This window comes from Peromyscus californicus, unplaced genomic scaffold (assembly GCF_007827085.1).
Source record: "Peromyscus californicus insignis strain IS unplaced genomic scaffold, ASM782708v3 Scaffold_2__1_contigs__length_46816999, whole genome shotgun sequence".
NCBI classification, from domain to species: domain Eukaryota; kingdom Metazoa; phylum Chordata; class Mammalia; order Rodentia; family Cricetidae; genus Peromyscus; species Peromyscus californicus.
The window spans coordinates 34,052,256-34,065,805 of record NW_026294540.1 but is presented as its reverse complement, the minus strand read 5'-3'; the positions used below and the strand labels follow the sequence as shown (position 1 = coordinate 34,065,805).

Here is a 13,550-nt window from a genome sequence, read left to right as displayed (position 1 = left end):
AAATCTCCAGGAGGATGGGAGTGACCATGGAATTCATGTCCGCCTCTCACTGCACATGGAACATCTCAGGGCTCTGAACTCCTAAGCACACCTCAGTGACCCTTGTGTATCTCCCATGAGCCTCCCACACTGGGGTACCCACACCCAGCTGTGGCCGAGCATCCATGCAGGCAGGACTGAGGAGAAAGGGATACAGTTGAGCAAGCCCACAGCACCCTCCAGCCCTGGGCTCCAGGTACGGTCCCCACCTCTGAGATGATCTCAGGGAGTCCTCAGGGTTCTCTAAGTCTCTTCATCGTCTCCATTTGGCTCTAGAGTGCAACTCCAGGGCCCCACAGCAAGACGGGGCACAACTGAGCTCAGCCAGAGTCTGCCTCTGTGCCGGTGGACACTGACTGCCTTGATGTCCTCTGAGGCTGGAAAAGCAGCTGATGGTTCAAGACACAGGTCTTCCTCTTCATCCATCCGTTCGTTCGTTCATTCATTCATTCATTCAGAAAATACCAGAGAAAATACCCACTGTATGTGAGGTACTCTACTGGCACATGGGGTCCACAGTGGGAGAGAAATGAACCCCCCTGACCTCAAGGTCATCCACCTCAGATATCAGGAAACAGAGAAACATCTGAATCTGGTGTTCAGGACTCTCTGAGAGAACAGAATGGCAGAGTTACCCAGAGACCTGGAAGTAAGGAGCCAGTTGTGAGGCAGAGAGCGTGTGCAAAGGCCCCAGGCACAGCGCAAAGGCCCCAGGCACAGCGCAGAGGCCCCGGGCACAGCGCAGGGGCCCCGGGCACAGCGCAGGGGCCCCGGGCACAGCGCAGGGGCCCCGGGCACAGCGCAGGGGCCCCGGACACAGCGCAGAGGCCCCGGGCACAGCGCAGAGGCCCCGGGCACAGCGCAGAGGCCCCGGGCACAGCAGCCCAGCATTAGAAGAGGAAGTGAGAAGTACTTCAGGGAGGTAATGCCCTGTAACAACAAGGACATAACCATGTGCCCAGACATAGTGTGTGTCTTGGGGTTTCTAGTGCTGCGACAAAACACCATGACCAAAAAGCAAGTTGGGGAGGAAAAGGCTTATCCGGCTTACACTTCAGCATTGCTGTTCATCACTGAAGGAAGAAGTCAGGGCAGGAACTCAAACAGGGCAGGGACCTGGAGGTAGGAGCTGATGCAGAGGCCACGGAGGGTGCTGCTGTTTACTGGCTTGTTCCAAATGGCTTGCTCAGCCTGCTTTCTTATAGAACCCAGGACCACCAGTCCAGGGATGGCACCGCCCACAGTGGGCTAGGCCCTCTCCCGTTAATCACTAATTGAGAAAAATGCCTTACAGCTGGATCTCGTGGAGGCATTTTCTCAACTGAGGCTCCTTCCTCTCTGATGACTCTAGCTTGTGTCAAGTTGACCCCCAAAACCAGTCAGTACAGTGTCTTACTCTTAACCTCAGCCTCACCTCCCCCACTTCTCCCCACTACAGCCACCGGAGCCAGAGCCAGGCCCTAGTCCCACCTGTTTCCCAAAGCCCAGAACATCTTTCAGCATCCTCTGATCCTCAGGGCTGAAGACCAATGTGAACATGAGTGTAGGGGACACAGGCCCTCCCCTAAAAACTCCCATACCCTACTCCATACTCACACAGGAATATTACTGCTCTGGGTTAAGTGTTAACAGAAATGGCATGCATATTAAGCACTAACTGTATACACAGGCAACAAAGAACATCCAGCCACGACACCTTGGTGTCCTCGGGGCTCCGACTCCCATGGGGCATATGTAGGACCCCTCTCATCCTTGTGAGCTATCCCAGTGACCTGTGGCAGGTGGAGTCTGCAACACTGGGGGTGTCAGGTGAAGACAGGCCATTTGTCCCCAAAGGATACCACACCTTGGTGTCCTCAGGGCTCCGACTCCCATGGGGCATATGTAGGACCCCTCTCATCCTTGTGAGCTATCCCAGTGGCCTGCAGCTGATTCGATTCCACACTGGGGGTATCAGGTGAAGACAGGCCATCTGTCCCCAAAGGCCACCCCAATGTTCCACAGGCCCTTCATACTCTGCCTCCTGACTGATGTGCTTGGCATTCAGCTCCTGTGCTCTAAGGATGACTTCCTGGCCCCCTCTGCCATTATGCCCTGTGGGACAGCAGGCACCAAGCCCCTGGAAAAGAGCAAGGATGCTACACACAGGCCGGGGTCAGATCCTGGGCCATGCTGTAAGTTACCAAGCACTGCTGGCAGTCCCAAGACATCTGAGGTCTATGGAGAGCAGCCTGGATAAGAGGTGAGGGCTCAGGGTCCTGGCCCCTCTTCCACATACATACCCTGCCAGGTAAACATCCCATGGGAATGAAGGATGCCACCAGGACACAGTCCAAGAGCTCAAAGAGCCATCCAACCTCTGGGTTCCAGTCTCCAAGGCTGAGTTGCCTTGTGATTTCCAGGACCTGCAGAGCCATTCCGAGCCTCAGGTGGTCACCCTATCTGTAAAGCTGAGTGGCTCCTGGCACCTCTTGGCGGCCCCAGCCAGCCCTCCTGTGTGCCAGCCTGCCTCCCCTGGTGGTCAAGTGGCTGAACTGCAGTGGGTCCCTGGATGGTTTAAGAGGGGATGGGGAGCTGGAGAGATGGCTCAATGGTTAAGAGAACTTTGCTGACTCCTCATGGGAGGCCTTTACCTTTTTGGAGGAGGGGGTGGGTTGGAGAGGAAGGCGGTGGGGGGATGGGGGCTGGGAGGAGAGATGAGATGGGGAATCTGTGGTTGGTATGTAAAATGAATAAAAAATTTCTTAATAAAGGGAAAAAAAAGAACTGACTGCTCTTCCAGAGGACCCAGGTTCAATTCCCAGCAGACACAGGGCAGCTCACAACTGTCCGTAACTCCAGTTTCTGGGGAATCTGACTCCCTCACACAGGCACATATGTAAAACACCAATGAACATTTAAAAAAAGGGGGGGGATGAGGGAGATGGGGGCATGGCTAACTCAAGGGCCAGGGCCAGGTAGGTCTGCCTAGGTCCCTCCAAGCCTTGTGCCCTTAATACACAAGAGGTCCTAGAGGTCCAAGCTGCCAGCGGAGCCCAAGACTCCAGGAACAAGGCCACACTGCTTAGGGTTTCTGTTGCTGTGGTGAAACACCATGACCAAAGCCACCTGGGGAGGAAAGGGTTTATTTGGTTTACACTTCCACATCACAGTCCAACACTGAAGGAAGTCAGGACAGGAACTCAAGCAGGGCAGGAACCTGGAGGCAGGAGCTGATGCAGACAGAGGCCATGGAGGGATGCTGCTTACTGGCTTGATGATTATGGCTTGCTCCTCATGTCTTGGTCAGCCTGCCAGGACCACCTGCCCAGGAATGGTACCACCCACAATGGGCTGGGCTCTCCCACTCTACTATCAATCACTAATTAAGAAAATATCCTACAGGCTTGCCTACAGCCCGATCTTATAGAGACATGGTCCCTGTGTAGCCCTGGCTGTCCTGGAACTCACTCTGTAGACCAGGCTGTCCTGGAACTCAGAGATCTGCCTGCCTCTGTCTCCCAAATGCTGGGATCAGAGGTGTGCATCGCCACACAAGGCATGGAGGCATCTTCTTAATTGAGGTTCCCTCCTCTCAGATGACTTCAGCTTGTGTCAAGTTGACATAAAACAAGCCAGCACACTGCCACACTTCACCACATTGCTCCTGAGCCAGTCCTGCCCATGTGCGGCCTGATTCCCCCAAGCCTCTTACCCCACTGGTCTTTCTCAAGCCTGTAACGTACACCCCAGCCTTGAGAAGACACACCCTTGCAGCTACTCAAGGACCCTATCATAAACCATAGGCATCTTCTGCCCCATGCCCACAGGTCACCTGTGTCCAGGGCACAGATCCCAGGCCCATGGGGGCATACTATTATAGTGTCCCACTCTGTCCTCCTGCACAGACAGGGAGCAACTGACATGTCCAGAGAAGATGATGCTTAGCTTCGATTTTCAACTGGACACAGACTAGAGTGACCTGGGAAGAGTCTCAATGAGGGGCCATCTAGATCAGGCCGGTCTGTAGGCACGTCTGCAGGGGACTGTCTTGATTGCCTCAATAGAAGTGGAAAGACGCAGCCGGAAAGTGGACAGTACCATGCCCTGGGGTTGGGACCAGAATGATCTAAAAGAAGAAAAGCAAACTGAGCCAGGTGGTGGTGGCGCATGCCTTTAATCCCAGCACTCAGGAGGCAGAGCCAGGGGGATCTCTGTGAGTTCAAGGCCAACCTGGGCTACCAAGTGAGCTCCAGGACAGCCAAGGCTACACAGAGAAACCCTGTCTCAGAAAAAGGAAAAGAAAAAAAAAAAAGAAAACTAAGCCCTAAGTGTGCACACATTCATTTCTCTCTGCTTTTGACTGCGGATGTCATGTGATCAGCTTCTCCAAGCCCTGCCCGCTGTGACTTCCCCACAGCGACAGATTGAAACCTGGAACTGGGAGCTAAAGCAAACTCTTTCTCCCCTTAGTTGCCTTGTCTGGATTTTATCACAGCCACAGAGAAGAATTGGGACAGAGAATGAGAGGCCACCCAAAGCACCTGGTACATGCCCAGGGCTGGGACACAGGTGCCGGGCCCCTGGCACAGAGACATGCAGAGGTACATGTGGGAGGGTCGATGTCTTTATTGAGGATACAAGGCCCCAGAGTGGGAGGCATGGACCCCCGAGCATCTCGTCTGGGGTCACAGCACCAGTCTCTTGCTGAGAAGGGCCAGGCCCTGTTGCCAGCAATGGGCAGCTCACGTCTGCCCGCCTTTGCTCTTCGAGGACCAGATCTTGGACAAGCTGAACCTGGACTTCTTCCTCTGGAGGCCTGAGGGAAGGACAGAGCCATGAAGCTCCCACTGAGGCTCCCACTCCCACAGGAAGTCCCGCCCCTCCCAACCTGGGAAGGCCATCCTCCCTGCCCCATGCTGTGCACCCATAATTACCCAGGTTCTGGATCATGTTCTCCAGCATTTGGTCCTCTTCTTGTTCCCTGGAGTGGAGACAGGGTGACTGTGAGGGACATGGGCCCTGGAGAGCTACAGGTAACACGTGCGCGCCCACAATCTCTCTCATGACCTCTCTCTCTCTCTCTCTCTCTCTCTCTCTCTCTCTCTCTCTCTCTCTCTCTCTCTCTCTCTGTGTGTGTGTGTCTCTCTCTCTCATGCTCTCTCTCACTCTTTCTCTGTCTCTCTCTGTCTGTCTGTCTGTCTCTCTCTCCCTCTCCCCGCTCCACCCTAACCCCAGAGTCAGCCCCACCTGGCCCTAGTTATCTCCCTGCAACATGAGAGTCTCCACATGTCCCTCCATCCCCAGGCAACTGGCCACCTCCCCAGCCTGGCCACTCAACAGTGAGTTGGGGATAGCCGATGACCTGTTCTGACACTGGGTAAGCCCCTGTTGGGGTCACACAGAGTTTGGCTTAAGTTCAGCTTTGGGCTGACCCTGTGTGCCCTGGACATGGGGCCTCATTTGACACAAGAGAGCTGAGCAAGCTGAGCACAAGCGTGTTCACACTCATCTCCCTCTGCTCTTGACTGGATATGACATCACTAGCTGCCTCAAGTTCCTGCCACATTCAGGACCATGGAGAAGCTTGGCAGCCACCAGAAAACACACAGCTACACATACTGGTTAAAATTAAGTGCTAACCTGGGTTTGATGGTATAGGCCTATTATCCCAGCTACTTCTGGGATAATATCCCAGCTAAGTATGCGATGGGAGGACTGAGTTTCAAGTCTACCTGGGCCAAAGAGTGAGTTCAAGGCTAGCCTGGGCAACTTAGTTAGACCATGTCTCAAAATAAAGTAACAACAGTGCTCGGGCTATAGCACAACACTAGAGTCTCCAGTGAGGGGCTGGGGTGTGGCTCAGTGGTAGAGCACCTGCCTAGAATCCCCCAGTGAGGGGCTGGGGTGTGGCTCAGTGGTAGAGCACCTGCCTAGAATCCCCCAGTGAAGGGCTGGGGTGTGGCTCAGTGGTAGAGCACCTGCCTAGAATCCCCCAGTGAGGGGCTGGGGTGTGGCTCAGAGGTAGAGCACCTGCCTAGAATCCCCCAGTGAGGGGCTGGGTGTGGCTCAGTGGTAGAGCACCTGCCTAGACTCCCCCAGTGAGGGGCTAGGGTGTGGCTCAGTGGTAGAGCACCTGCCTAGAATCCCCCAGTGAGGGGCTGGGGGTACAGTGGCAGAGCACCTGCCTAGTATTCATGAGGCTAAGTTTAATTCCCAGCACCACACATACAAGATAAAGGTAAAAGAAGTTTTAGGGGCTGGAGAGATGGCTTAGCAGTTAAGAGTGGAGGACCCAGGTTCAGTCCCCAGAACCCACAGAGCAGCCCACAACCACCTGTAGCTATAATTCCAGAGGATCTGATGCCCTGTTCTGGCCTTGTACACATGGGGTGCACATAAATTCTTGTAGGAACACAGGCACACATGTAAAAATATTAAATAAACAAACCATTTTTTAAAAGCCATTTTAGACTCAACTGTTCAGTTTCACAGGCCAAAGGTCGTGGTGTATTAGCTGTTCATGGCTGCCACGCAGGACAGCATGGATGACAGGCTGTTTCCTTCATTAGCCATACTGGGCAGTGCTGTCCTTAAAGGCTAGGGTCCTGAGTGACAAAGACCCCCAAGGGAGGACTAGCCTCCCCAAAGCTGAGTCCTCTTGTGAAATACAACCTGGGTCCCACTGAGTAAGAGTAGCCTGCCAGCCGGGAGCAACTCTGACTCCAGCCTGCCCTCCCCAGGTCCCCTGTCCCTCACCGGAGCCGATCCTCATCCAGGAAGTCAACGATGTCACTACGGTCATTCACGGTGTTCACATATTGACTCAGCAGCTCCTGTTCCCGCTCGCGGTCCCTGGGGGACTTCAGACCCTCTGTGGGGACAGCCTGCCATCAGTAGGAGCCCTATTCTGCTCAGGGACAGGACAGTCACACGTCTGTGTGTTGGACTCCTCCGATAGAGAGCAATGCATGGTGGAGGAGCTTACAGCGTGGGCTGGATCAGGAACCGGGCCACTCAGCCTGAGTGTGGAGCCTCTGGTATCTGTGTCTGTATTATGCAAGGCTGAGGCAGGGGTCCTACAGCCAGGATGTGGTGTGAAGGCTGTCCTCACTGCTCAAAGTGCCCCTCTCATGTCATCCTTGGAATCCCTCACTAGCTGGATGGGGGGGCGGAAGTAGAGCAGGGATCACACTATGAGGTCCTTACTTTGAAGAGCATCACACTTAGGCACAGAACAGCTAAGGCATTTGTCTGAGGTCACACAGCCAGAAGCATAGGAACAAAAGCCAGAAGCCTCGTGGCTTAACCACAACCATATCACCATTAGACTCTCATGGGTCAAGGCAGGGCAAACGGGGAAGTTGGCACCCGGGTCTGTGGCTCTCAGGCCAGGCTTCCTGGGGACAGACGAGTACCTGGCTTGTCCATTAGCCTCCGCAGCTCGTCCTGGAGGTCCAGCTGCCTCTCCTCCAGGCACTGGTCCTTGGACCTGCAGGACACACATGACTGAGGCCCAGCCTGACCAGGCTGTCCCCACCACATCCATGGGCTGGTCCCAGCAGGGCACCGCAAGGCTCAGGGGTCTCACTTGTACATGAGTTCCGATTCAAGCCTCAGCAGCAGCTGCTTCTCATGAATAAGCCGGAACCAGTCCACCATGAGGCTATCCTCTGAAGCATCTGTGGAGAGACACAGCTCGGGCAGAGAAGCCACAGAGTGCCTGGTACCCACCCTGGTGCAGAAGGGCAGACCTGGGACAGGGTGAAAGCTAGCCAGAGGTACTCAGGAGGGCCTGCAGTCAGCCTGGGCATGGCCAATCTGCAATTAGTGTGGGATGGAGCCAGCCTGCACCAGTAAGGGGCATGGTCAATCCGCAACCAGTAAGGGATGGCCAACCAGTGTGGCCATGGCCATCCAGTGTAGGTATGCCAAGCCTATAGGAATATGACCTGGGCAATAGGAGCAAGGCCAGCTCAAGGGCATGGCCAGCTGTAGCATGTGGTCAGCTCATGCAGATGTGGCCAGCCATTGGGAGTGTGGACCGCCAGTAAAGGTGTGGACAGTCATTTAGGAGCATGAAAAGCTGATAGAGTGTGGCCACCAGCCACCAGTGGGTACACGGTCAGCTTTGGGGCATGGCCACGGGTATGGGCAGGCCCCAAGCTGCTTACCTCCCTCAGCTGCCCGCAGCCGCTTCTCCAGCTCTACACCCCGGAGCTCCAGGATGTCCAGCTGATTCTCAATGTTCTGCAGCTGCCTCTGCAGCTCCTCCTGGGGGATGTAGTTGGGGTGCAGCTGGGGGACCAATGGAGAGTGAGCACAAGCCCAGGACCAAAGCCCAGCTGTCCCCTGATACCCAGATGACTCACCCTGACTGGGGAGGTCACGGTCTCACCATGTGGAGCAAGGGCACTGTCCAGGACTGCAGGCCTCTCTAGAAAACAGATGGACGACTGAGGCCCAGTCTCAGGGCACCAAGCCTAACAGAACCCGGATGCGGCCTGGACAGGACCCGACCCATCTATTTTAGGCCATGAGCCCCAGCAGGCATTGCCCCCTTTACCACCTCTCCAGCAGAATGGCATCTCTAGGACCAACCTCGTGTCCCCCATGTGGGTGTCTTCTCCTCCTTCCGGTTCCTGGTCTGAGCTTCCTGCTTCCTGAGCTCTGGCTGGAGCCAATCAGCAGAAACATCCAGACTGGGAGGGACAGCTAGTTTCTTACGGTGTGATGGAGCAGGAGAGGGGGCTGCCAGCACAAAAGTAGTGGGCAGAGGCATGTGAGGCCTGCTGGCCAGAGCCCCGACACTGAGAGGAGCCGGGCTCTAAGCCCCTACTCTGTCCCAGGACAGACAATGTAGGTGCCACACACCTACCATGGTAGGGCGCCTGTCCTGCCCTGACTGGCCACATCCACCAGGGAGGCAGCATCCAACAGACCCACAAAGCCAGTGCCACTGACATCACAGAGTGTGACCTGGGGAGTGACCCACTAAGGGCACAGCTGTGCTAAGAGCAAACCTGGCCCAACACATATTCATTCACAGGCACACCTAAACATGCATGTGCATACATGCATACATGCCTGACACACACATACACAGACTATGCCTGAACATGCCTCACACACACACATCCCATGCATGAATACACATGTATACACATATAGGTCATGCCTATATTCCATGTATATTCCATGCCTGAACACACATGGGCATGCAGACTATACCTGAACATGCCTAGTACACATATATACCATGCATGAACATGTGTGCGCACATTTATGAACACAAATATTCACACATATCTCTTATATCTAAGCATGCATGTACATGTTGATACCCAAATATGCGTGCATACATAAATCCTATATCTGAACATGCACATACACACATCCCCCATATACATGTATCATGCATGACCATATGTATGCACACACATATCTTGTGCCTGAATACATGAGTGCACATTAAGCCCATCCAGGAACACACATGTACACACATCCATACCATATGTAAGCACCCACTCTAGCTGAGCAGGGCCTCTGCCTGGCCCCAGTCAGAGTACATAACTCACACAAGGACACACCTGAGTTCCTCTCGTTACCTTTGAGGTTGGGCCCGGAACCAGGCGGGCATGGTGTCCTCTTGTGCTGAATGGAAGTCACGATGATGTGGATGTTGGGCTCAGAGCTGCTGGAGGCTTTTTTGGGAGAGTCCCCTGCCCTCGGCTTCACCAGGACTGGAACTTCTTTTTGCTCCAGAGTCCTAGGTGGAAGATAAGGTGAGGCCCAGCCCAGATGGGGACAGCCAGGAGTCTGTCTCAAAGCCATACGCCTATGTCCAAGGTCCGCATGGTCTGAAGGAAGCTACCTGGCCAGGCCTGCATCATCCTGGCCTCTAATTCCAGAACCTGTCTGCTTCCATCCCCAGGGCACAGGGCTGTGGGCCCCCACATGCTCCGTGTGGGGCGCGGGGTGCCTCAGGCTTGCAGGGACCAGACGCACTGACACCCACCCCAAGCCAGGCTCGTGCGAGCTGCCTGGCACGGCACACCTGCTCTGCGGTCACCACATCCCTTAAGCCATCCCACTGGGATGAGGTGTCCCCATCACCTGGCAGGTGAAGGGTCCCAGGACACTCAAGCTGGTGTGAACCAACTTTTTCTATGGATACTGAAAGGTCCGAGTGTATGCATGCCTTCTGGCCAGAGCTGTGTCAATTCCTGGATGTATACTGCCATGCTTCCACACATACTTAATTAGGCACCTGCTGTGTGCTAGGCCAACTCATACAGCAGACCCACAGGCACGGGTGTGGCCCTGCCAGCAAGCAGCCGCCCCTGCTCACCTCCTTGCAGAGTTTTTCTTATCCACCGGCTTCAGGCGGGCCCTCCACCCTTCTGGCCCCTCCTCCTGGCCTTCCTGAGAGGTGGAGCCTGGACCTGAGTGTAAGAAACAGACCAAGTAGGTGAGACAGGTGGGGATGTCTCTTCACAGCCAACTGCACCTTTCAACACCCCCAGAGCCAGCCCGGCACACAGGACAGAGGTGGGGCTTGCAGCCTGGCTGCTGTGTACCCCCGGGTCACTACTCCTTTCCAGGCCTCAATTTCCAATCTGTCAAATGGGTGTTGACATGGAAGGGAAACTCTGTGGACTGAGTCTCTGTGATGGGCGACATGATGAGCAACGGCTGGGCATGGCTACCTATCCATAGTCATCCTTGGCTCATGCCTAACAGTGGTCTAAACAGTGAGCTCGGTCAAAGGGCAAGTTACAGAAAGACACCTTTGTGGTGCATCCTGAACCCCACTTCCCCAGACATTTACAGACAGGGCAGGGGTATGCAGACCCGGGGTGTCTGGAAAGAGTTGCCGGGGGACAGCAGGAGCCCAGTTCTAGGCAGAGCCATTGTGAAGGTGGACAAGGCCTCTTTCTGCACCCTGGGAACACAGCTAAGGACAGAAGGCAACATGACCTGGGATTACATATGAATCTAGGGCAATGGTCATGGTGTGACCCTGAGGACACTGGCCACAGCCACACAGCCAGCAGATGAAGACCCATAGAGGACTATGGGTTCTGAGAGCTGGGCCACAGGACAGCAGACAGGACAGAGAAAGGCAGCTGGGGCATATAGTAACACTTGGGGAGTGGCCGACCCCAGGGCCCCGTACCCCTCCACCCCTCCCCACCCCATAGCAGGGACTCTCACCCTTCATTACTGCCGCCTCTGCTTGGGGTCTGGAGCCAGCACTGGTCTTGCCAACCCCTGGAGATGTACCCAAGCTCTTGTTGCCAATCTGGAGTGATACAGATGCCCATGGAGTATTGCCCACACTCAGGGGGACTGTAGGCTCCATCTTCGAAGCGGGGGGCTGGGGAGTAGTTGAATGTGATAGCTTGGCTGAGGGAACCTTTTGTGGCACTTCATTCTGGGGAAGGGTGATTGAGACTGAGGAAGTGGCAGGGGAAGACCTATGGGGAAGAGAGTGGGCATCAGGTATGGGTGAATCCAGGAGTCACCCCCTCAAGAAGATAGTTTTTGGAGTGACCCCAACAAACTGAGGACAATCTACCCCAGGCCAGATGGCCCATGGCATCTGCTTGTGGTACTTCCGTGCATTGGAAGCTGCTTTATGCTATTAAATCTGGAGTGCACTGGATTAAAATGTCCCCCAACCAGAGCTGAAGCACTAAGGAGGGAGGGCCCTGGCTGGAGCCACGGGCTGGTCGATACTTGCCCAGCTCAGTATTAAGTTACTCATAGGCTGGACAGTCCAGCCAGGCACCAGCCCCACCTGGGCTGCGTGGCTTTGGGTTACTATATTCCCTTAGGCAACTCACATGCAGGTACACAGAGCCCAGACGACATGTGGCACCACTCCAAGCTCTGCTAAGCCTATTCTGCTGGGCTAAGACAGAGGCGCCTATCACAGCCCAAGAGCAGCGGCGTGTTCTCTTCCTCACCCTAGGACCAGCCCAAAAGCCTCTGGGCACCAAACAGGGGTGGGTTCAGGCAGTTACAAACCAGGAGTTTCCCACCCTGAAATCAAAGACCAACCCAGGATAGAACCTCTTGACTCACTACATAGCGGTACCCGACTGAACGGGTACCCTAAAACTCAGATCTACTGGAGAACCACTGGGGAGCTTGAGATGTGATCTGATTTTAAAAAGGGGGGAAGGTGCTGGGCGGTGGTGGTGCTTTATCCCAGCACTCAGGAGGCAGAGGCAGGCAAATATCTGAGTTCAAGGCTAGCCTGGTCTACAGAGGGAGTTCCAGAACAGCCAGGGCTACACAGAGAAACCTTGTCTCAAAAAAAAGTGTGTGTGCGGGGGGGGGGGGGGTGCGGGGGGAGCGTTCAGTAGATGTGACCACACTATAATGCAGTCACACTAGAGTACAGGGGCCCTCATTCAAAAACCACTAACCTTATAGGAGACAGACGACACAGGTGTGGTGGTGCACACCTGGGATCCCAGTACTGGGGACGCTAAGGCAAGAGGACTTGGAGTCGAAGGCCAGCTTGTGAATCAGACAGCTGGGATACGTGAGACCTTGTCTCAAAAACACCAGGACTGGATTGGCAAGAAGGCTCAGAGGATGACAGTGCTTGCCATGAAAGACTGGCAGCCTGAATTCAACCCCCAGATCCCACATGAAGGTGGAGGAAAAACTGACTCCGTAAAATCGGTCTCTGACCTCCACACAGACATCGTGACATATGCACCCCTCCCACACACACATCATACATAATTTTAAAAAAAGACCTGGGGCATGGCTCAGTGGTAGAGCACCTGCCTAGAATCCCCCAGTGAGGGGCTGGGGTGTGGCTCAGTGGTAGAGCACCTGCCTAGAATCCCCCAGTGAGGGGCTGGAGTGTGACTCAGTGGTAGAGCTCCTGCCTAGAATCCCCCAGTGAGGGGCTGGGGTGTGGCTCAGTGTAGAGCACCTGCCTAGAATCCCCCAGTGAGGGGCTGGAGTGTGACTCAGTGGTAGAGCACCTGCCTAGAATCCCCCAGTGAGGGGCTGGGGTGTGGCTCAGTGTAGAGCACCTGCCTAGAATCCCCCAGTGAGGGGCTGGAGTGTGACTCAGTGGTAGAGCACCTGCCTAGAATCCCCCAGTGAGGGGCGGGGGTGTGGCTCAGTGGTAGATCACTGCCTAGAATCCCCCAGTGAGGGGCTGGGGTGTGGCTCAGTGGTAGAGCACCTGCCTAGCATCCACCAGTGAGGAGCTGGGAGTGTGGCTCAGTGGTAGAGCACCTGCCTAGCATGTGGGATACCCTCAACTCCATCTCCAGCACTCTACAAAAGAAAAAAGGCAGAAGAGACAGGGAAAGTGGAGCCCAACAACAGTGGAATCAGAGATGGGAGGCTGCCACCAACCAAGGAATGCCAGGACCCTCCATACGCTGGAGTGAAAGGAGCCTCCCCTGGAGCCCTGGTGGAGTGTGTGGCCTGCCACAGGATATGCTTCTGCCACGGAAGCTGTCCTGCAAGGAGTGACTGCCCCCTCTATCTGCACC

The 13,550-nt window shown here is 55.0% G+C and overlaps 1 protein-coding gene across 2 annotated transcripts in view; it reads right to left on the bottom strand.

Annotated features, from left to right (window-relative positions):
• Positions 1-4,629: 4,629 nt before the first annotated feature.
• Micall2 (MICAL like 2) overlaps positions 4,630-13,550 on the bottom strand; it is a 29,184-nt gene continuing 20,263 nt past the window's right edge. For both annotated transcript variants that reach the window (XM_052754247.1, XM_052754248.1), the window contains exons 7-17: positions 11,236-11,498; positions 10,370-10,463; positions 9,627-9,787; positions 8,620-8,769; positions 8,391-8,455; positions 8,193-8,316; positions 7,610-7,700; positions 7,437-7,510; positions 6,778-6,892; positions 4,956-5,002; positions 4,630-4,837 (exon numbers count right to left, since the gene is read on the bottom strand). In XM_052754247.1, the coding sequence (XP_052610207.1) occupies positions 4,764-4,837; positions 4,956-5,002; positions 6,778-6,892; positions 7,437-7,510; positions 7,610-7,700; positions 8,193-8,316; positions 8,391-8,455; positions 8,620-8,769; positions 9,627-9,787; positions 10,370-10,463; positions 11,236-11,498 (1,258 nt within the window). In that variant the 3' untranslated portion in view covers positions 4,630-4,763. The remainder of the gene's footprint in view (positions 4,838-4,955; positions 5,003-6,777; positions 6,893-7,436; positions 7,511-7,609; positions 7,701-8,192; positions 8,317-8,390; positions 8,456-8,619; positions 8,770-9,626; positions 9,788-10,369; positions 10,464-11,235; positions 11,499-13,550) is intronic.